At 37.9% G+C, this 21,712-nt stretch overlaps 1 protein-coding gene across 4 annotated transcripts in view; it reads right to left on the reverse strand.

The window, feature by feature from the left end:
• The window catches only part of UVRAG (UV radiation resistance associated), a 297,841-nt gene that overhangs the window by 108,619 nt on the left and 167,510 nt on the right, over positions 1–21,712 (reverse strand). For all 4 annotated transcript variants that reach the window (XM_045483965.1, XM_045483963.1, XM_045483962.1 and 1 more), the window contains exon 12: positions 16,516–16,681. In XM_045483965.1, coding sequence (XP_045339921.1) covers positions 16,516–16,681 — 166 coding nt within the window. The remainder of the gene's footprint in view (positions 1–16,515; positions 16,682–21,712) is intronic.

Here is a 21,712-nt window from a genome sequence, read left to right on the forward strand (position 1 = left end):
TATGCAGAGACCATAATTAATACTGTCTCTCTCACACAGAATAATATTTGGCAAATTCAATATTAGGAGAAAGCTTCTAAAAAGTTTTTCCTCTAGTAAGTAATTTTTAAAAGCCAGAAATGACAAAATGATGCTACTGCATACTCAAAAATAAATATTTCCCGTATGGAATATCTTACAACATAAGTTGTCTCAATAAATTCATTCGTCATCTACATATTTGAAAGAGTTTTAGAACAGGTGTCAATCAAACTCCAAGAGACCTACCACTTCTCATTAGCTTACCAACCTTATATTTATACAAATTAAAATAATAAAATGCTCCAGTTGCTTATTGGTGTGTTTAATTAACTTAGTGCAGTAAATTTCTGTAACTTACTACAGTTAACACTTCTAGGATTTCATCACTAGACTCTCCACACCATGAACCTGGGAGCCATCATTTACATTAATGAGAGTTACTAACAGGCAGCATGGGAAAAATTAATTCTTTTGTAAGTCTTTTAAAAAGGTCTCCAATCATATAAATGAGTAGGACTCAAAATTCTAGGCATTATTAACATCAATATTTGCTCTAAAGGAAATAAGGAGAACTACTGCTATAAATTTAAAACCAACCAAGAACTGTTATATGGAAATGATATGAACTATGAGAAAAAGTAACCACCCACATCAACCCTGTGCTAATGGTGAGAAAGACAGAAGCAGCTGTAAATGAAGAAACCCGTATTCTAGGGTTAAAGGAAGTAGTTGTAAAAGTAAAGAACGTTTTAGAGTAATGAAGATTCTAAACAGGAACAGTATAAAAGGATAGAGGCACTCTAAGAAACTTAAATGCTAACTATATAATTGTGAATAATCTGGATACAGAATAGAGGTAGCCAAGAGATAATCTGTTTCATAATCTATATAATGCCGAACAATAGACTTTTGTAGACCGCATACATACAAAAGCTGCTCAAGACTCCAGGATATAACCGGGAGTGAGGCTGTAGAGAAAGGTCTGTGCAGATTTAACTGTACCGTCAAACTGTCCTTGGAAGAGATAAACGGACTGACATTCTCACAAAGGATGAGAGCTCCTTGTCCTCTAAATGCTCACCAAATTAGTTACTAAAAGAGATACTCTATTTTTTCCACGTTTGTCTCTCTGCTGGTATTAATTTGCATTTTCCTGAGGCTGAGTATTTTTTTCTAACATTATTAGACATTTTGAGCTTGCTCTTCTGTAACACACCACGTTATACCTAACATGTAATGTATACTATGTCCGTGTTTCTGTTGGATTGACTGCTCCTTTTCTTATTGATAATATAAAGATTTTACTTATATATTCTAGATACTGAGCCCTGGTTAATCTGTGTGCTAGAAAATATCTTCTGATTGGGGCACCTGGGTGGCTCGGTCAGTTAAGTGTCCGACTCCGGCTCAGGTCATGATCCAGAGTTTGAGCCCCGTGTTGGGCTCTGCGCTGACAGCTCAGAGCCTAGAGCTTGCTTCGGATTCTGTGTCTACCTCTCTCTCTCTGCCCCTCTCCAACTCATTCTCTGTCTCTCTCTCTCAAAAATAAATAAAAATAATAAAAAAAAATTTTTTTTAAAAGAAAATATCTGATATGTAGCTTGCCTTTTCATCATCGTGTATGTTTTCTTTTGTTTTAAGCAAGTTTTTTAAAAATATTTATTTATTTTTGAGAGAGAAAGAGAGCCCGCGCACAGGTGGGGGAGAGGCAGACAGAGGATTCAAAGCGGGCTCTGTGTTGACACCAGAGAGCCTGATATGAGGCTCAAACTTGCAAACCTTGATATCATGACCTAAGCTGAAGTCGGATACTTAACCAACTGAGCCACCCAGGAGCCCCCCCCGCCCCCAACCCCACAAGCTTTTTCTCTTTTAAGTTTGTTTATTTTGGGATAGACAGAGACAGCGCAAGTTGGGAAGGGGCAGAGAGAGGGAGAGAGAGAATCCCAAGCAGGCTACGTGCTGCCAGCACAGAGCCTGACTCGGGGCTTGAACTCACAAAACCATGAGATCATGACCTGAGCTGAAACCAGGTCAGAAGTTTAACCAACTGAGCCACCCACACGCCCCTTAAACAAGTTTTTTTTTAATGAAAAACAAATTTGTGGATTTCTTATAATATGGTCTGTGTGTTTCTGTGATTTATTTAAGAGATCCTTTCCAAAGTGAAAGCTAAGAACTTTTCATCTCTCATTTCTATTGGAACGAAATTTAAGATTAAAAAGTTCAGGTAGATGGGAAAGAAATCAATGCTGTGACTACTATGTGCATTTATTCAGTGTACAAATATTTACTGAATGACTATTATATGAAATGGTAATTTTATATAAATTCTATCATATTCCTCACATTTTCTTTAAAGCCATTCATTTCCATTTTTAAAGCCTTCATTTTCAGATGATTATGCTACGGATGGTGAGGTGAAATATATTGGTTCAAGGTGTGTTTAATGCTGAAATTCTTTCAAAAGACTGAAATGGGAAAGCTACGGTTTTTCCTTTCCTAAGTTTAGAACACACAATTTTTATTATTTAAATATCAATATGGCTTACCCCTATTAGATATATATATATATATATATATATATATGACTATATGTTTAAGTCAAATTAGTCATATACTTATTATAACCAATCTGTGATCCAAAACACTTTATAAAGATATATTGCTATCCTTTAAATACCTGAATACATACATATTGATATTAACGACTTATAGCTAATCAACTTTGAGAGTAATTTGTATTTTTATGTAGACTAAAGATCGAAATACAAACTTTTCCTTCTCTTATCTCTGCTAAAAGAAAACTGCTGGGCAACTTAAAGTGCAGTCCCTTACAAGGCGAGGTGAGGAGCCAGAAGCTCTGGTCAGTGGAAAGGAGCAATACCTCTTATGTGCCAGTGTACGTGTCCTATTGTATCTAGCCTTAGCTGGAACATCTCTTAATTCTCTTCTAAACACAGAAGCTCAGACAGCTAGGGGCCACCTCCTCATGCTTGCCTTTGCTGGCTGCCCCCCACTCAACCCCATTCTAATCTCTAACGTGGCCCTTTCCATGCTATGTATGACCGTGTGCCCACTCACTGTCCATCCCTGATGCCACTTCCGTAGTTGAATGATTTTACTTAATGCCAGCATTTTTTTTTTTATAATGTTTATTTATTTTTGAGAGAGAAACAGAGACAGAGTGCAAGGGGAGCAGGGCAGAGAGAGAGAGAGACAGACAGACAGACAGACAGACAGAATCTGAAGCAGGCTCCAGACTCCGAGCTGTCAGCACAGAGCCCGACGCAGGGCTTCAACCCATGAACTGTAAGATCATGACCTGAGCCGAAGTTGGACACTTAACCAACTGAGCCATCCAGGCGCCCCTACTTAATGCCAGCATCTTGAGCAGTACCCAATATGTACTAGTCCTCAATATGTGGTTTGACTTTGCTGTAATGTAACCCTTTTATAACTTAGTTCTCGTGATTTAACTATACACGAATTAACTCATATCAATTTTTCATTTCAAGGAATTAGAGAAAAAAATACTATGAAAACCAATTGATCATTTAATCTGATTCAGAAGTTATGTTTGGTGATCTTATTAGTTATAAGTTATCCTAGGGGAAAGGTATTAAAATATGGGAGCAAACCGAACTATCTGGTTAAAAGAATGACATAAATTTGTTTTCTAATGATACTATTATCCAGGACATAAATGTTATCCTTAGAAAATTGTCCAAAGAACTATTACCACGAGATGTTTTGGGAAGTTAAAATAAGTTTACATGTGCCTAAAAATAATTTTCTTATTCTTCCCACCTATTTATTTCTTCGGAAAAAGAAAAGCATCCACAAATCACCAACTCCAAACTGTCTGGCTTGATATCGTTATCCCTCATTACTTGCCTACCAAAAAAATCAAACATATAAAAATTAAAGAAAAGAACAGTGCTACTTTCAATGTAACACCAACAAAATAAAGTCTTATTTATTCAAGTAAATGATTAATTCACACCAGAACCTAAAGCACCTATGCTGTCATCTGATACATATTGATAGACTCCAAAAAGCCAATCCATGAACTACCTGGAGGACTCACTGATGCTCTGTTGAGGAACACTGATTTCTCATATTCTAATAATGTAACAATCTTCACCCCATGACACTATGACATAGTCCTCTATTACACGAAATATATTACCCACCCCCACCAACTCCGCCAAGCATTACACTGAACCTCTATTCTGATTTCAGCACACTGCAAACGAGAAAAGCACTAAGTTCAAGTTGGGGTCACATGTCAGAGTCATCTGGTTTTCTTTTTTGTCCCGCTGTCCCGTTACATTACTGTATTTTAATTTAGTTGGTTGCAGAAAGCTGAGATGACAATAATACTAGAGAAGACTTCCTCATCCAGATAATAACATCAGCACCATAAAAGCACACTTCATTAAAAACAACACACACAACAATACGCTTCCAAGTGTCAGCAATGAAATAGCTGCACAATTACTTTAGACTCATTTCCCACATTTCCCTTCTCTCAGCGGAATGCCTAATCTTCACAAGGTGTTCATTTCCTGTCTCACCCAGCAACCACCTTCTGCATTTTTATTTTGTTGATCGCTCCTGCTTAAATTTCCATGGGGATTCCTCATTTTAAAACACGCTTTTTGCTCTCGCTCCTGAACACAACCCCATCAGCACTGCTGCCGGTGCCTTGGGTTACAACAGGCACTGAAGTTAATAGCTTGCCATGGTCCTAAGGGACCATATGAAATAATGATTGTCCTGGCCAGAGCATCTAGAGTTAAAACTAGAGGCCTATGGTGTGGAGTGTCAGATTACCTAATAGCGTTTGCAAAAACTGAACATCCCTTTTGCTCTCCTAATTCAAGAAATATTTATAGAGTGTCTACACAATACAAGGCTCTCTGCAAGGCAGTGGAGTAAGTTTGATGCCAAGTAAGATGCACTTTCTACACTGAAAATATTTCAGGTAAGACCAGGACGACTCTGGCACACGACTTGTATCACTGGGCTCTTGTTAAATGAGAAGAGTATACATAAATTTACTTCACTTCTGAGATACTACTGAGAGAGACCTGCCCAGGGGATTAAGGAAGGCTATGAGAGCACACCCAACTGTGGGGAATCAAGAAAGAGTATACAAAGAAAGTTTTAGATAATAAGAGAAAGGTTTATGTACAATTCCAGACATTCCAGATAAGCAGAACAGCAAAGGCAAAGACTATCAAGGTGAAAAATAATGTCATACATTTGGAAACCGACAGTTTGACTGAAGCATAGGTTATGAATTACGAGGGAGCTGGGATAAGACCAAACAAGAAAGCAGCAGGCCAGGCTGGAAACTAATTTGTTGGAACATGCTGTATTTCCCTTTTAAGAATAAGGGCTTCAGCACTCACTAAACTGATAGCTTCTAAGATAAAGACACTTGATCGAGTCATAGATATTAGGCACTAACCTCCCTACATAGAACTAAAAGAGACAAGCCTTCAGACCTTCAAGTTTTTTCCCTTGCACTCTGGGACGCCTCGTTAGTCCTCTGTATTGACACCGTTGACTGAAAGATGATGTACCTCGTGGCGTTATTATAAAAGAAAATCTAGTACTGTGCTACTGGGTTGCATTTTTAATTTTCCTTAACCTTTTCTCAGGCCTACCTTTCCTTTCAGCATCTACATTTAGTAAAAAAAATTGCGTGGCTGCCTGGAATTCCTGTCTCAAGGCTCAATGTATACAAAATAGTAGTTGCAAGATTTTATTGAGCATCTTCTACGTGCCAAGCATTGTGCTTCATCTAACCCTCATAATAACCGAGCGGCACAGATATTACACCAAGCAAACCAAGACGCAGAGAGGACGTTTCCACAGTTGCTCAGCTCTAACAGGTGAAGCTCATGTAACTGCAATTAGTCCTTTGTATCATTAGAAATAAGTCATTAGAAATAAAATCATTAGAATAAATGATTAATCATTAGAAACAAAAACTGAAACAAACGTCACCAACTTTAACTAAATCGAGGCAGAGAGAAGGAAGGAGAGGCATTTTGCATTGTATCTTTTAGAGAAAAACAAATGTCAAGCGAACCAACTGACAAATGGACTTCAGTAACTTTTTTTTTAACGTTTACTTATTTTTGAGAGAGAGAGAGAGAGACAGAGACAGAGACAGAGCACAAGTGGGGGAGGAGCAGAGAGAGGGAGGCACAGAATTCAAAGCAGGCTCCAGGCTCTGAGCTGTCAGCACAGAGCCCGACGTGGGGCTCCAACTTGTGAACTGCAAGATCACGACCTGAGCTGAAGTTGGACCCTCAACTGACTGCGCCACCCGGGCGCCCCAGTAATTAGCATTTTCAATGAGAACTTAACACAGTGACTCTACTTAACATACAGGAATTCGCATCATGGCATTTTCACCAGAGAGATTTCCTTAAATCAGGAGAAGGATTATTTCAGTCTCACGTACGGTCCCTTTTTGATAGACACACTTCTTCCATCTCCTAAATGTTCGCTTAGAAGTACTACGCTTACAGTCACCGTATCATCTTCTGGGCTTGCTGTCCTCAGTGGGCCATATCAAAGCGAATGCTTAGGCAGCTTGTCATATGACCACTTTTCATCTCTCAACCTGTTGCTCCATTTGTGAAGTGAAGGGTTAAACTGTATGCTTTAGTAATACTCTGGTCTGTCTGGTTCTGAGGCACAACAAATCTATAATTCTGCATGGACATAAACGTTTTTTTCCCATCTTCATTTCTGTTCCATAGCGCTCCCTTAGGTAGTTATATTGGAGCTGGACTACAGACATTTGGGCAAGTTTTCACACGAACACAGATTTTTCATCCTTGGTCACATTCCTGTAATCAAGTGGAAAATCTGGAAAAATAATTTCATTCATTTCAGTAATATTAGTCGCCCTGAAAATTATTTGTTTGATTATACTTTTAAGTTACACAGCAAGGAAAAATTTTTTAAAAATACCAAAGTATTTGGTCCACCCACTGCCTCCAGTCATCACACTCACTGTTGAAATTTAAAGGTCTGAGGTCTAGGGTACTGAGTGCTCTAAATGCCAGCATCTGAGCAACAACCTATAATAAAATGAAGATGAAAGGTTATAAAGAATGTTCTAATTTATAGGATAAACAGTGGAAGAGTTGAAAATTAAAGCCATAGCACTGAAGCCTAAGCATGATGTGAAAATCTCCCCTTCTGGAAGGAGGCCATCAGATTTAATTGGATGCTATGAAAGCAAACAGATGCTAATTTAGTGAAAACAGCAACCATTTCTGAACTCTCTGCATTAAAACAGCTTGATTAACAAACAGAAGCTGAGGATTTTTATAGGAAAGAGTCTATAATTCTTAATACAGGATGTGTCAGCAGGTGGTTAAGTATGCCTGAAGCAGGTAATAATAGAAATGAAGAGTCAGAAGTACAGCGGTCAGAAAACATTGATGTTTTCAATGTAAGCTTTATAGCAATGAAAGCACAGGTGCCTGTCACTATTTCTATAGAGAATTTGCTTCTTTGCAAGCAATGTTCAAGGTATCCTAATTGCTTCAAGGACACCATTAGAAAAATTCTCATTCATTTATTCAGCAAGTCAGTGTTGTTGAGCCAAAAAGCAGGCTGAAAGAATATAGAGATAGGAAATCACTCAGTTCACTGCCACTCTGCAAATTCCTTTGTCTCTTCCTTCCTGGCAAAATGCAATCTAGTTATGATGAAGGGGGAGCTCTATAAACATCTAGACATGCCAAGGTGTCTGTAAGAAAAATAAAAGACTCTAGTCACAGGATTGGAACCTGTCTGGCCAGCTCCTTTACATATATGACTACCCTATGCATTCAGTCACAGAAAAGGTGTTACATCATTAAAACAGACCATTCCTTCTCTCATGAGCATCAGGTCCACCCACATGCAATGACTAGGATCTGGGCCCAATATTATCTGTTTTTGGACACATCACAATTTTTTTACACTCTAAAATTTCTGTCTCTAAAAGAAATCAGAATCAGCCAGGTAAAAAACGCAATGCCTAGAGTTTCAGCCAAGATCTTCCATAGGGATAAACATAGAACAAAATAATCAAGGAAATGGGAAAAGCAGCATTAACATGCCTCTAAGGTTCCAATAATTCCATTACAGAAAAATAGTTAATCTATCTTTTAGAGATTCATAAAAGCCTTGTTGTGGACATGTCAGGAAGTTTCAAAAGTGCCTGCCAATTATACCACTCCTTCTGAGAATAAAACAAAAACCTGAATACATTTTTTGAGGGCTTGAAAAAGCCATATGCCCTGACCAGCTATGTCCTATCTCAAATGATTGTTTAAGGAATCCATTTAGAATGTATCATCTAGCAGACAATTGAGTAGCAAAATAACAATGACTAACACATTTCATTTCAAAAACCACTTTAAAACCTACTTTTCAGTCTTCAGTGAAAGAAGAAATAAAGGGTAAAAGAACACTATGGCTGGACTCTGGTTACATTCCTTCGTGTTTTGTGGTCTGAGTCTCAAAATGAATGCAGCAAAGATTTCAGAGTTTCCCTTTATAGTGTGCATGCAGGTGCACAATAATAGCTTAGGCAAGGCATCAGTCCAAACCTGTGTTTCAAACAGACCAGACAAAGGAAAGAACTAGTTTTCCCCCACCCGCCCAGCAAAACTGGCTAAATAGGACTCTGAACTCCACTATCTCACCTGCCAATAAGCAGATAAGGCAGGTAATCAGGGCAGAGAGGCTGAGGATTCCTAGGCCGATTACAAGTATAATATGTCCAATGAGCCGTTCAATTCCTATTTTCCATCTCCCCCGAAGCCCTGATTCCACCTAATAACCTGGGAAGGTTTACATCAACATTGACACACTCAGGAGAAAAGAAACCCAGGCCAATCTGCTCTTCAGTGATCCAGGCTAGGAATAACTGAGAAGTTGATCCAATTAACAAGCACAATCAGTTAATTTACTTTTATTTATTATGTTTATTTGTATATCTATGTTGTTCCAAAAAGGATATGAAGTTTTACTAAAGCTCATTAAAGTCACCTAAAATATTTGATAGTTTATAAAATCTGAGACAGCAAGGTAAATGTTCTCAATCATAATATGGCATGCCATTGATTGTAAGATACACCTCATTTTTAGCAATATCAAAATGTCAAAAATATTTATATTAGAAACAGTATGGGGCGCCTGGGTGGCTCAGTCGGTTGAGCATCCAACTTCGGCTCAGGTCATGATCTCGCGGTCCGTGAGTTCGAGCCCCGCGTCGGGCTCTGTGCTGACTGCTCAGAGCCTGGAGCCTGTTTCAGATTCTGTGTCTCCCTGTCTCTCTGACCCTCCCCCGTTCATGCTCTCTCTCTGTCTCAAAAATAAATAAACGTTAAAAAAAAAAATTAAAAAAAAATAGAATCAGTAAAATACAATATATGTTTCTGTAAAGGGGGAAGACAGAGGTAAAACACAATGCAATTCCTGTGGTTCTTGTGGCTTCCAAAGAAATGGGTAACACAATCACCTAAATCTAGCTCACCTTCCCAAATTACTTAGGAAAATAAATTAGGATAAACAAACCATTGCTGCTTCTCACACTGGGGCATACTACATGGAGTTGCCCACATGTTAAGCTGCTTCTTCACAAATTAAAGTGTGCAGCTGATCTGGAGAAAGTGTATTATTTAGAAGGACAGCCTTCCTTCAAGCTCCCCAAGTGCTTTTTCTACATAACCAATATTTTCAGTCGGATCACCATATACAAATTTGGTAAAAACCTAGAGATATTTAATTTGTTTAATATGGGACCTAGGGAAGGTTGGGAGGGGTGATCATTCTCAAAACTACAAGGTGATCTTACATGTTCATGCTTAATTAAAATCATGGGTCTCTTTATTGCTTATTAGTAATGTGTTTCACCATTAAACAAATGGAATGATGTCAATAAAAATGGAGGAGGAGATAGATCTAAGGTCTTGTCCCTCCAGAGAATTTTTTTTTTTTTTAAAGCAAAAGCTGTTAGAATCAACTTTACTAAAACTCTGGAAAAAGTCAAGAGTGTAAAACAACAGGCTGAACGACGAATCAAGGAAAAGGAAAATCAAAATCAAGAGAAAAGCTTCACGGAATTTCTACTTATACTGTTCCTAACTCCCTCCCCAACTGAGCAGTGGTGAAAACAGCAGCCTGCTAGTGTGGGACCTTGATCCCCAGTGCATGAGGGAGCCAACCAGATTTTATTCTAAAATAATTTATGTTTGTCTGTCCTATCTTGTCTGGGGGCTACTTGAAGAGCTAATGTAAGGCACTTGCCTTGGTTTTGCCTAGTCAGAACTGCTCACTCAGAGGTGAAACGCAGGGGGCATTGTTCAAGATGTCAGGCAAACAAATCCCACAGCCTCCTTGTGCAAAAGATTAGGGCTGAGACACGCAACAGACTGTCTAAGCCTGGGAGGTAAAGCTGGTGAGAGTTTCTGCAAGAAATCAGCGTTTTCAAAAGAGCCCATATATACTGGGGAAGACAGAAGATATGTACATGCCCAGAATAGGATGCACACTCAGAAAAGACCTGAGAAGACTCCAGGCTTTTAGCTCTGGCTGATCATTAGGCTCACTGCAAGCAAGAAGCAAAGGCTAAGGCCTTCGTGTTGAAAAGAAAAGACATCAGACAAACGCAAAGCTGTACAAAGAAATAAAGAACACTAGTAAAGATAACTGCATAGGTAAATAAAAAAGACAGTATTATGGACACACAATGTAGAAAGATGTAATTTGTGACAATAACAACATAAAGGTGGGAGGACAGAGGTATAGAGGAGCAGAGTTTTTGCATGCTATTAAAGTTAAGCTGGTATCAATTCAAACTAAACTGTTATAAATATAGGATATTAGCCGTAATCAATCAATTTCTTTGATATCAGCCATAGGAACATTTTTTTGAGATATGTCTCCCAAGCAAGGGAAACAAAAGCAAACTTAAACTACTGGGACTACACCAAAATAAAAAGTAAACCATCAACAAAACCTGGAAGTAAACCGTCAACAAAACAAAAAGGCATTCTACAGAATGGGAGAAGATATTTGCAAATAACATATCTGGTAAGGGTTTACTATCTAAAATAAGTAAAGAACTTCTACAACTCAACAGCAAAACCCAGAAATAATCCAGTTAAAAATGGGCAGAAGATCTGAACAGACATTCTTCCAAAGAAGACACACAGATGGCCAAGAGACACATGAAAAGATGCTCCACATCACTAATAATCACAGAAATGCAAACTAAAACCACAAAGAGGTATCACCTTACACCTGTCAGAATGGGTAAGATCAAAAACATAAGAAATAAGTGTTAGTGGGGATATGGAGCAAGAGGAACCCTCATGCACTGTTGGTGGGAATGCAAATTGGTAAAGCCACTATGGAAAACAGTATGGAGGTTCCTCAAAACAATTAAAAATCGAAATATCATATGATCCAGTAATTCCACCACTGGATGTTTACCCAAAGAAACCAAAAACATTAATTTGAAAGATATATGCACATCTGTGTTTACTGCAGCATTATTTACAACAGCAGCCAAGTTCTGGAAGCAACCCAAGTGTCCACTGGTAGATGAAGGGATAAAGAAGATGTGGTATATATATGTACAATGGAATATTACTCAGCTACAAAAAAAAAAAAAAAATGAAATCTTGCCATCTGCAACAACATGGATGGGCCTATAGAATACAGTGCTAAGTGAAATAAGTCAGTCAGAGAAAGACAAATACTATATGATTTCACTCATATGTGGAATTTAAGAAACAAATTAACAAAGAAAAAAAGAGACAAACAAAACACAGACTCTTAAATACAGAGAACAAACTGGTGGTTGTTGCTAGAGGGGAGGTGAAGGACGGGCTAAATAGATAAAGGGGGTTAAGAGTATACTTATCTTGAGCACTGAGAAATGTATAGAATTGTTGAATCATTATACTGTACATTGTACAATTGTACATTATATTGTATATTGTGAAACTTACACAACACTGTAATGTTAGTTATACTTCAATAAAAATAATTTAAAAATAAAAGTAAAGGGCCTGGGCGGCTCCATTACTTGAATGTCTGACTCTTGATTTCTGCTCCGGTCATGATCCCAGGGTTGTGGGATCAAACCCCGCATCGGGCTCTGTGCTGTGTGTGGAGCCTGCTTAAGATTCTCTCCCTCTGCCCCTCTCCCCCACTTGTACTTTCTCTCTCTCTCTCTCTCTCACTGTAAATATAAAAAAAATTTAAAATTTTTTTAAAAATAAAAGGCACTGATTTAAACTATACAGTGTTCCCTGCCCTCTACTTGGAAACTGAGGGTCATTGTTTTACCAGATGTAATATTAAATTCTTCCATTTGGTGCCTACATTTTCTGCCTCTCCTCTTGCAGTTTCCTAAATACAGTGGAGGGTATTTCATTTCTTCATGTCTATGAACACAAAAGTCTCTCAAACTAGAACAGTTGTTCTCAAGCCTGACTGCACATTAAAATCACTTCAGGAGCTTTAAAAAAATACCTCATATTTGGGCCCTATTAACTAAATCAGAATTTCTGGGGAAGAAGTCAGAAATCTGGAGATCAGGAGCTCATTTTTAAAGGCTCCCCAGATGACAATAATGCACAGCCAGCGTTGAGAATGACTTACCTAGAATCATCTATTATCCACCTCCCTTTAGCCAAGTGCAGTTGTTTTCTCAACTCCAATCATTCATATATCAGTTTTGGAAAGTTGTGTTTTTGCATTTGAATTTCAAATTGATAAGCAAAAAGTTGTTCATAAGATCATCTTATTTTTTAATGTCTGTATATCTATAGTGACATCTTTTTTTCCCTTATACTAGTTGTTTTGCCATCTCCTCTTTCTGAATTAGTTCTAAGGGCTTATGCGTTTCTCAGTTGTTTCTCAAAAGTTCTCAGGGCTAAAACTTTTGCCTGTACTTTTCTCCTCCATTGTTCAGTTGTCCATTTAATTTCTGCTCTTTTATTCTTTCCTTCCTTCAACTTTCTTAGATCTTAATGAACTCTTCCTTCTCTAGTGGTTTCATGAGACTTAGAAGACTTATGACTGATTTGTAAATCTTTTTTTTTTTTTCTACTACACGCATTTAAGGAAATGAATTTCCCTCTGGGCACAGATTTAGTTGCACCTTACAAGCTTTCATATGCTACATTCTATTATCATTCAGTTCAAAAATAATTTCAAACTTCTTTTATAGTTTCTTCTTTGACCTATAGGTTTTACATTGTTTTTTAAAACATTTTTTTTAATGTTTATTTTTGAGAGAGAGAGAGAGAGAGAGAGAGAGAGAATGCGCCAGTGCGCACAAGTGGGGGAGGGGCAGAGAGAGGAAGACACAGAATCCAAAGCAGGCTCCAGGCTCTGAGCTATCAGCACAGAGCCCGACGCAGGCATCGAACTCACGAACCGCGAGATCATGACCTGAGCCAAAGTTGGACGTTCAACCGACTGAGCCATCCAGGCGCCCAGAAGTATAACACCCACACATTTAGGGATTTTATTATTGATTTCTAGTAAATTCCACTGTGGTCAGTAAATATACCGTAAATTATTTAAATCTCTCGAAATTTGTTGAGGCCCAGCATAATCAATTTCGGTAAATGTTTCATGTATACCTAAAAAAGAATGTATCCTACAGCTGTTGGTACAGTATTCTTCAGCCATAACTAAGGTCTAGTTTATTGCACTCTTCAAGTCTTTTAGATTCTGACTATTTTATCTGCTTCCTATAATAATTAATAAAAAGAAATATAAAGTCTTCTGTTATAATTGTGGATTTCCTTGAAATTCTGTGAATTTCTGTCTATATGTTTGAAGTCATGTTTCTAGGGATGGATGTGTGTGTGTGTGTGTGTGTGTGTGTGTGTGTGCGCGCGCGCGCGCATGTGTGTGTGTCTGTGTATAACTGACAGCATTAAAATAAAATATCTCACTTATTTAAATTGCCTTAAACTTCATTTTGTCTTATATTAGTGTAGTTAGCTCTCATATGGATAGTATTTGTATAATATGTCTTTATTCACTCTTCTATCTTCATTATTTCTGTGTCCTTATATTTGAGGTATCTCTTGCAAGCAGGGTAAGTGTAGTTTTTTCAATCGGCCTGACAATCTTTATTTTTAAGTAGTACATTAATAACATTTAAAATTTACTGCAACTGCAGAATTTAAGTCTGGGTTCATAAGAACAAATTTACTATTTGTCTTCTGTTTGTTCCACTTGTTCAATGTTCATTTTCTTTTCTTTTCTTCCCTTTTTTGGATTAATCAAGTACTGTATTTAAAACATTTTCTATTTGTATCCTCTATTAATTTTTTGCCTACACATAACAATTCTTTTAGTGGTTATGAGATTATGACATGATCCTTGATTAGTCCTCTATAAAGTAGGATCTTTACCCTCCTTTAAAATCTTAGAAAACTTTAACTCCATTTCTACTTTCCAACATGCATAATTTCACATATATTTTATATGTATGTATTTCATATTTTATGACACTACTGAAAGGGTGGGCCTACGCTGGCCGACTCCATCTTGTTCTGTGTCCTTCACCTTGACCACACCTCCTCCCCTTGAGTAACCCCCCCCCCCCCCAACCTGCCTAACAGGACTCTTCCCCAGCCAATCAGCTGAGGCCACGGCCATTACCTCACCAACTGCCCCTAGGCCCCAATAAAACCTTTGTCCTTTTGAAACTCGCTCTCTCCCCAGTATCTCACCGCTGCGTCGGTGCAGGTAGGGGACGGAGCTCGAGCTAGCTCGAATAAAGGCTCTTTTGCTTTTGCATCGGACTCGGCTCCCTAGTGGCCTTTGGGGATCACGAATTCTGGGCATAACAACTACTATTTGTTTTGTAGTCAAAATTAATTTAGATGTACTCACACTTACCCTTTCTGTTGTCTTTGTTCTTTTCCATATTTCCATGTTTCTGTGCTATGTTTACTTTTATTCTGACTTTAGCACCTGCATTTCCCTTAGCACAGTCTGCTGGGATGCACTTTCTCAATTTTGATGGTCTGAAACATCTTTTATTTTGCCTTCATTTTTGAAGGAAATATTCACCTAGTATAGAATTCTAAGCTGGCAGTATTGTTTTATAGTACTTAAAAAATTAAAAAAAAATTTTTTTAATGTTTATTTATTTTTGAGAGTGAGAGAGAGAGACAAAGCATCAGCAGGGAAAGGACAGAGAGAGGGAGATACAGAATTTGAAGCAGGCTCCAGGCTCTGAGGTATCAGCACAGAGCCCAAAGCAGGGCCCTCAAGCAATGAGATCATGACCTGAGCCGAGGTCAGGTGCTTAACCAACTGAGCCACCCAAGCGCTCCTGTTTTACAGTACTTTTAAAATGTCCTTGCATCACTTTTCTGGTTCCTAAAGATTCTACTGAGAAATTAGCTTTCAGTCTTACTGTTGCTCTTTTGATGCTAAGTTGTCTTTTTTTTTACTAACTACTTTCAGTATTTTCACTTTGTCTTTGGTTTTCAGTTGTTTTAATATAATTTCCCTAAGTATGTTTGCTTTGTACTTACGAGTTGCAGTTAATGCTTCTAGAATTTGTAGCTTGATACATTTCGTCAAGTTTGAGAAATTCTGTCATTAACTCTTAAATATTACATTTATTACCCTCTATGCTTTCTTTTCCCCCTCTGTGACCCCAACTATATGTATTATATGTATTGTATGTATATGTATTATATGTATCTTTTTATTGGGTCCTATGTCAGTCTAGCACTTTTCTATATAATCCATCTTTTTTTTTTTATTTGTGCTTTGGTCAGGGTATTTTCTACTAACCTATCTTCCAGTTCACTAATCTACTTTTCAGACATGTACAACCTGCTGCTGAATCTTTTATGCTTTTCTTGCTTGTCTGACAAATCTTTAATCATTTCACTTGTTGACTAGCAAGCACTAGGTTCTACACGAGAATATGCAGAGTATATAACACTTGTTCTCACAAAAGCAAATTAAATGAGTCAATCTTGCTATCATTAGCAATTTTAAGAAGTGTAGGATTTATTATAATCTAAATGAATAACCACATTCTATTTAAAAGAAATGAAGCACTGGGGCGCCTGGGTGGCTCAGTCGGTTAAGCGTCTGACTTTGGCTCAGGTCACGATCTCACTGCTCATGAGTTCGAGCCCCACAGCGGGCTCTGTGCTGACAGCTCAGAGCCTAGAGCCTACTTCAGATTCTTTCTCCATCTCTCTGCCCCTCCCCTGCTTGTGCTCCGTCTGTCTGTCTCTCTCTCAAATATAAAAAAATAAAACATAAAAAATATATTTTTTTTTTAAAATGAAGCACTTCACAAAGGATATATAAAAAAATCACAATCTAGGTCACATTTTATATTTTTAATATATTCCATGTTTCAAACTGGCTTATATTAAAAGTATATAAAAAAAAGATACTTACTCTCTCTCCTTTTCAGTCAGTTTGTCATTGATATTATCTTTGATTGTTGATCTAGATCCCTTATGAATTATAGGATATCTCAGGGGCACTTGTAGGAAAAAGGAAATCATGGAGACCAAATGTGCAGTGTAACCAAGGGCAACAGCAATGCTTCCATCGTCTTTTGCTGTAAATTCAAAAGCAGAGGAAAAGAAAATAACTATTTACCTTATAAATGTATATAATAGATCATAATCAATTTCAAGAGATTTCATAAGAAATAACTAGCAAATAAAATATTAATCACATCTAAATTATAGGATTTTTAAATAAATCTAAACATATTAACAAGACTTGAAATTTCACTTACTGTATTTAAAACTACCGCCCAATATTAATGTGATGAGATTGACATTTCATGTTTATCTTAAGAGTTCTTAATACACTCTAATATCCATTACTTTCCTGGCATTTTTAAAGACAGAAATGATACCTGGTCTGTTATAATGTGAAAATTAGTTTCAGAGGTTCAATCATATTACACTACATGAGCATTATACATTTTATTCATTAACAACTTTATAAGCAATATAGTTCTACTGCTGTACTATTGTACAAATTATGAAGTCTAAGGTGACGTGAAATGGCACAATGCATCCTTACGGGGTATTTTCTCACTATCTACGAGACAGTGTTGCATAAATAAGACTGTGAAGTTAGAAACAGGATAGTGAGGAAAAATATTTTAAAAAGGAAAGTAAAAGTCCAAAAACCACAGTTTATATCTTATTGATTCAATTTAGGTAGAAGCAACTGTTGGGGCAAAAATGTATGTACCCAACGGTCAAACATAAGCATCTATCTTTTAAGAAGTCACAGATAGGGGCGCCTGGGGGGCCCAGTCAGTTAAGTGTCTGATTCTTGTTTTCGACTCAGGGCATGATCTCATGGTTTGTGAGTTTGAGTCCTGCATAGGGCTCTGCACTAATGGTGCAGAGCCTGCTTGGGATTCTCTCTCTGCCTTCCCCCGCCGCCCCCACCTCCCCCCGTATGCGCATGCTCTCTCTCTCAAAAGAAAATAAACTTAAAAAAAAAAAGAAGTCACAAAGAATTACATTTTTTTAACATTTCTTTATTTTTGAGAGACAGAGAGAGACAGCGCACGAGCAAGGAAGGAGCAGAGAGAGAAGGAGACACAGAATCTGAAGCAGGCTCCAGGCTCTGAGTTGTCAGTACAGAGCCCAACCTGAGACTCGAACTCACAAATGATGAGATCATGGCCCGCGCCAAAGTCGGACACTCAACCGACTGAGCCACCCAGGTGCCCCAACATTTTTAACTCACCATCTAGACTTCTGCTACTAGCTACCGAGGATAATAATCACCAGGTACTCAGAAGAGAGTAATAAAGGAAAACGTTTCAAGTTTGCCCCAGAAGGAACAAAAAAGTTAACTGTTTGGTATATAGTCTTCCCAAAATACTTTTAAAAGTTCTCACACACACACACACACACACACACACACACACACACACCTCTAAAAGGCTTAAACACACAATCTAGAATATCTCTAGCTAGAGAAAAGGCTGAAATAATTGAGATGACCTTGGCTTGATTTCTAAAGGTATCTTTAACTTCAACTATTAGTGGTATTTTTTCACGTTCTTTTTATATTTAGTTATCCAAGTACTACCTTCTTGTTGTAGGAATGCCACTATAGTCACCTATTCATCATTTCATTCTCCACCACTGACTACCACAGCGGATTCTTGGTTTCTCTTTGAGTATACTACAAAAACAGGTAACATTCACTGTATACTTTCTTCTGCAAGGAACTGACTATAGTACTTTTACTTATGATAGTCATTAATTCATCAACAATTATGAAACTGGGTACCTTTTTATATGCTATTTCGTTCGTTTCACAGATGAAGAACCTAAGGGTCAAAGAAGTTATGGAACCTGTCTGAAGTAACACAGTAACACCTTATGGGCTGGCCTGATACCAGTGCCTCTGTCTTTAAGCACTCCACCATACTGTCTCAGAAGTTTACTGTGCAACACATAACAATTTAACTTGGGCACTAGAATGTACCAAGCATATGACACACTTGTATCACCTTACTTTCTTCACACTTCTCTCATAAGGGCAAAGGACACCGAGTTCTCTGTGACTTGTCAAGTGTTTGACTGAGAATGGGCTTCTCAACTAAAATTTGATGTTCTCTCAAATCAAACTGCTGAAGAAAATGAACCAGCATTCATTTCAACTGACTACTCAGTCATGCCCTAACTGACTAGAATCCTAACTGTTCTTAGAGACCATGTCCTCTTGCCCCAGTCCCATGCAAGTACCTTGAGTCCCATAACACTTATGTTGAAATCTGGATACCACAGTACCTTAGAGACTAAAATTACATTAGACTACATTGTAAATTCACCACATTATAATTTAATCATCATATAATGTTAGAGCTAGGAGGAATCTCAAATCACTGACTCTGATGCCAGCAATTTAGAGATGAGAAAAAAATGTAATTCAGACTGTATAAGTGACTTGATCAGAGTCCTACAGGTAAAATCCATGAGTGATAAAATAAGAGGGTGAACTGTATATACCCCCCCTGCCCTTAAAATATCTATCCCTGGAGTCACAGCTAGGATACTGAAGTCTATGAGAAGTCACTGAATCCTGTGCCTCCGCTTTCTGTAAAGGGTAGGGCCTATCGAATTTAAAATATTTCTATCAGTAAAAGGACTTGGTCTTTAAGAACTTTCTTCTGAAGTGAGAGAAGAGGAAGCAGACAACTTACAGTAATGAAGTATAATACTACACTAAGTTTGGACTTTTTTATATGTGCTTTACACTAAGCTTTTCCCTTCCTATGAGGCCAGACAGAAAAGAATTTGCAAACTTCTAGAAAGCAGCAGCAGGCCTCTTAACCAGCCTTCCAAACAGGTCAAATGCAAACTATGAATGCTTAAAAAAAACCTATCCAATGCTAAACACACAAGCATCTACATTTTTCCATATTACTGAAAGGCTAATAATACTAAGGAATTGCATTTGTAAATTTTGAGACCACATCCACGTATCTATTAAAAGAACAAAAACTAGTCTTCTAACAGCACCTCTTTTCAATGACCAAAACAATTTTGCTTAAATTTAAAGATAAAAAGGCATCTCTATGAGAAGCCTACGCATGCAAATCAAAATCCAAAAAGAAACAGCAAAAGCCGAAAACTCGCTAAAATTGGAAATCGGCTTTGATTCTGGTTATTCACACTCACCATTGTTTCCACCACAAGACTCCCCGCTCCGCCTATTAAAAACCCTAGGTTGTTTCCATTCCAGGCCACAGTGCTCAGTCATAGCCTCACTGTTAAATGCCACGGTGTTGGATTTCCAATATTGAAGCTTTATATTAAAAAGCATTTTAAAAGGACCACGGGTGAGGCATTACAGGGCCCAAGGGTATTCCAATACCCTCAAAAGGAAAACCACCTCCTGGTAGGGAAGTCACTTTCATCACCCCAAGACCACTGAACCTCCAGTGGGAAAATGTGAGCTCATGTGGTTAATTATGGCTATTGCTGGCCACGAACCTCAGATGTCACTTTCTGTTGCCAATCACTTTAGCTAAAAAACCAAAAGGTTTAAGGTTTCCAGCATTCCAAGATCTAAAAGACGTTTTACCTGCCAAAGCCAAAACCTGGCTCTCGGGGGTGTGCTTTTCCAGTAAGCATTAATGACGTCCCTAACACCTAATGCAGAGCAGAGGTTTGCGTTCCTTATGCCGCTCTCGGGGTTAGGAAGGTTACAGATGATAGGCTTGCTGGGGAGAAGGAGTTGGAGGGGGAGTGGAAGGGTTCAGAGAGAACAGGAATAAACTGTAGGACTCAGGTGTGTGAAAAAGAGCTTAATTTAAACAATGCTTTCAGGGGCTTAAAACCAAAACAAAAACCTGCAGTTTCCTCATAATAATAATTTCTGATTTGTTTTTCAAACGTGAGTAGTTATTCAGAGCAGCAGTTTTTGTGTCATTTTTATGATAATAAATACCATCAACCCACAATGGCCATGACAATATTATAAGTTGATTCAAATGCCCCTTTGACTTATATGTTGGACAAACTATTAATATTCAAATGCATCCAAGTACAAATAAGTGATCTAAAAGCTCTTACCATCCTGCCTTCCCAATCACTGAGGCAGCTGATTTGGTAAGGAACCAAGCACTCACTGATCCAGACAGGACAAAATATTTAAGACTCTAATCACTGCCACAGCATCTATGGAATCATTCCATGTTCTCAATGAGACACTGTTTGACATATGGTCTCTCCTTTCCAAGAAATCATGCCTGCATAAAGGAATACAGACACAGAAGGAAATCTGGGTCTCATTACCACAAAAGGCTCTCGTGTTATGGATTACTTAAAAACACACACAAACAATTTTTTTTTTTTTTTTTTTTTTTTTTTTTTTTTTACGAGAAATGTCTCAGTCAATGGAACTCAAATGAATACCCTTCACCAGACAACTTTCTCCCATGGTGTCCAGGCTTCTTTGGCATACTCTAACAGTAACTTACCCATTTAGAAAAGAACAATAAAGTTTGGGCCACTACAGTAGAGTTTCCCAAACAGTGTCGACCCAGGCATTGTAAAGTCTATCCCAGCAAAGTCTCTCACAAATATCACAGAATAACCAGTTTGGAGTTCCTTACGAGAGAATGACCAAGAATGCAGCTGTTACAGAACACTAAAAAGTTGTCAGAAGTTTGGAAGAGGTTATTATTCAAAACAAGGACAAAAACGGCATCATGACAGGAATAATACGGACCTTAAAACCAGACTGACCAGGAATGACTTTAGCTCTGCTACTGGCTAGTATGAGTCTTTGGAAAAATTAACTAATCTCTCTGAGCCTCAATTTTCTTGTCTTAAAAAAAAAAAAAAAAAAAATGAGTGTAATTCTTTCCTTCACAGAAGGAATTCATTCTCACAGTTGTGAAAATTAAATAAACAAGAAGCACCACGCATGATGTTCCATGTTACCATATTTCTCTACTCTCCCAATCTAAAATGTCCTCCTACCCTTCTCTCACCAGGGGAATACTATTTCATCTTTTAAGACACCTCAGGCACCATCTTCCCTGTAAAGGTTTTCACGATCCCCTCCTGACGGTACTGAGTATTTCCACTTCTTTGAATCT

This window comes from Leopardus geoffroyi, chromosome D1, assembly GCF_018350155.1.
Source record: "Leopardus geoffroyi isolate Oge1 chromosome D1, O.geoffroyi_Oge1_pat1.0, whole genome shotgun sequence".
Classification (NCBI taxonomy): domain Eukaryota; kingdom Metazoa; phylum Chordata; class Mammalia; order Carnivora; family Felidae; genus Leopardus; species Leopardus geoffroyi.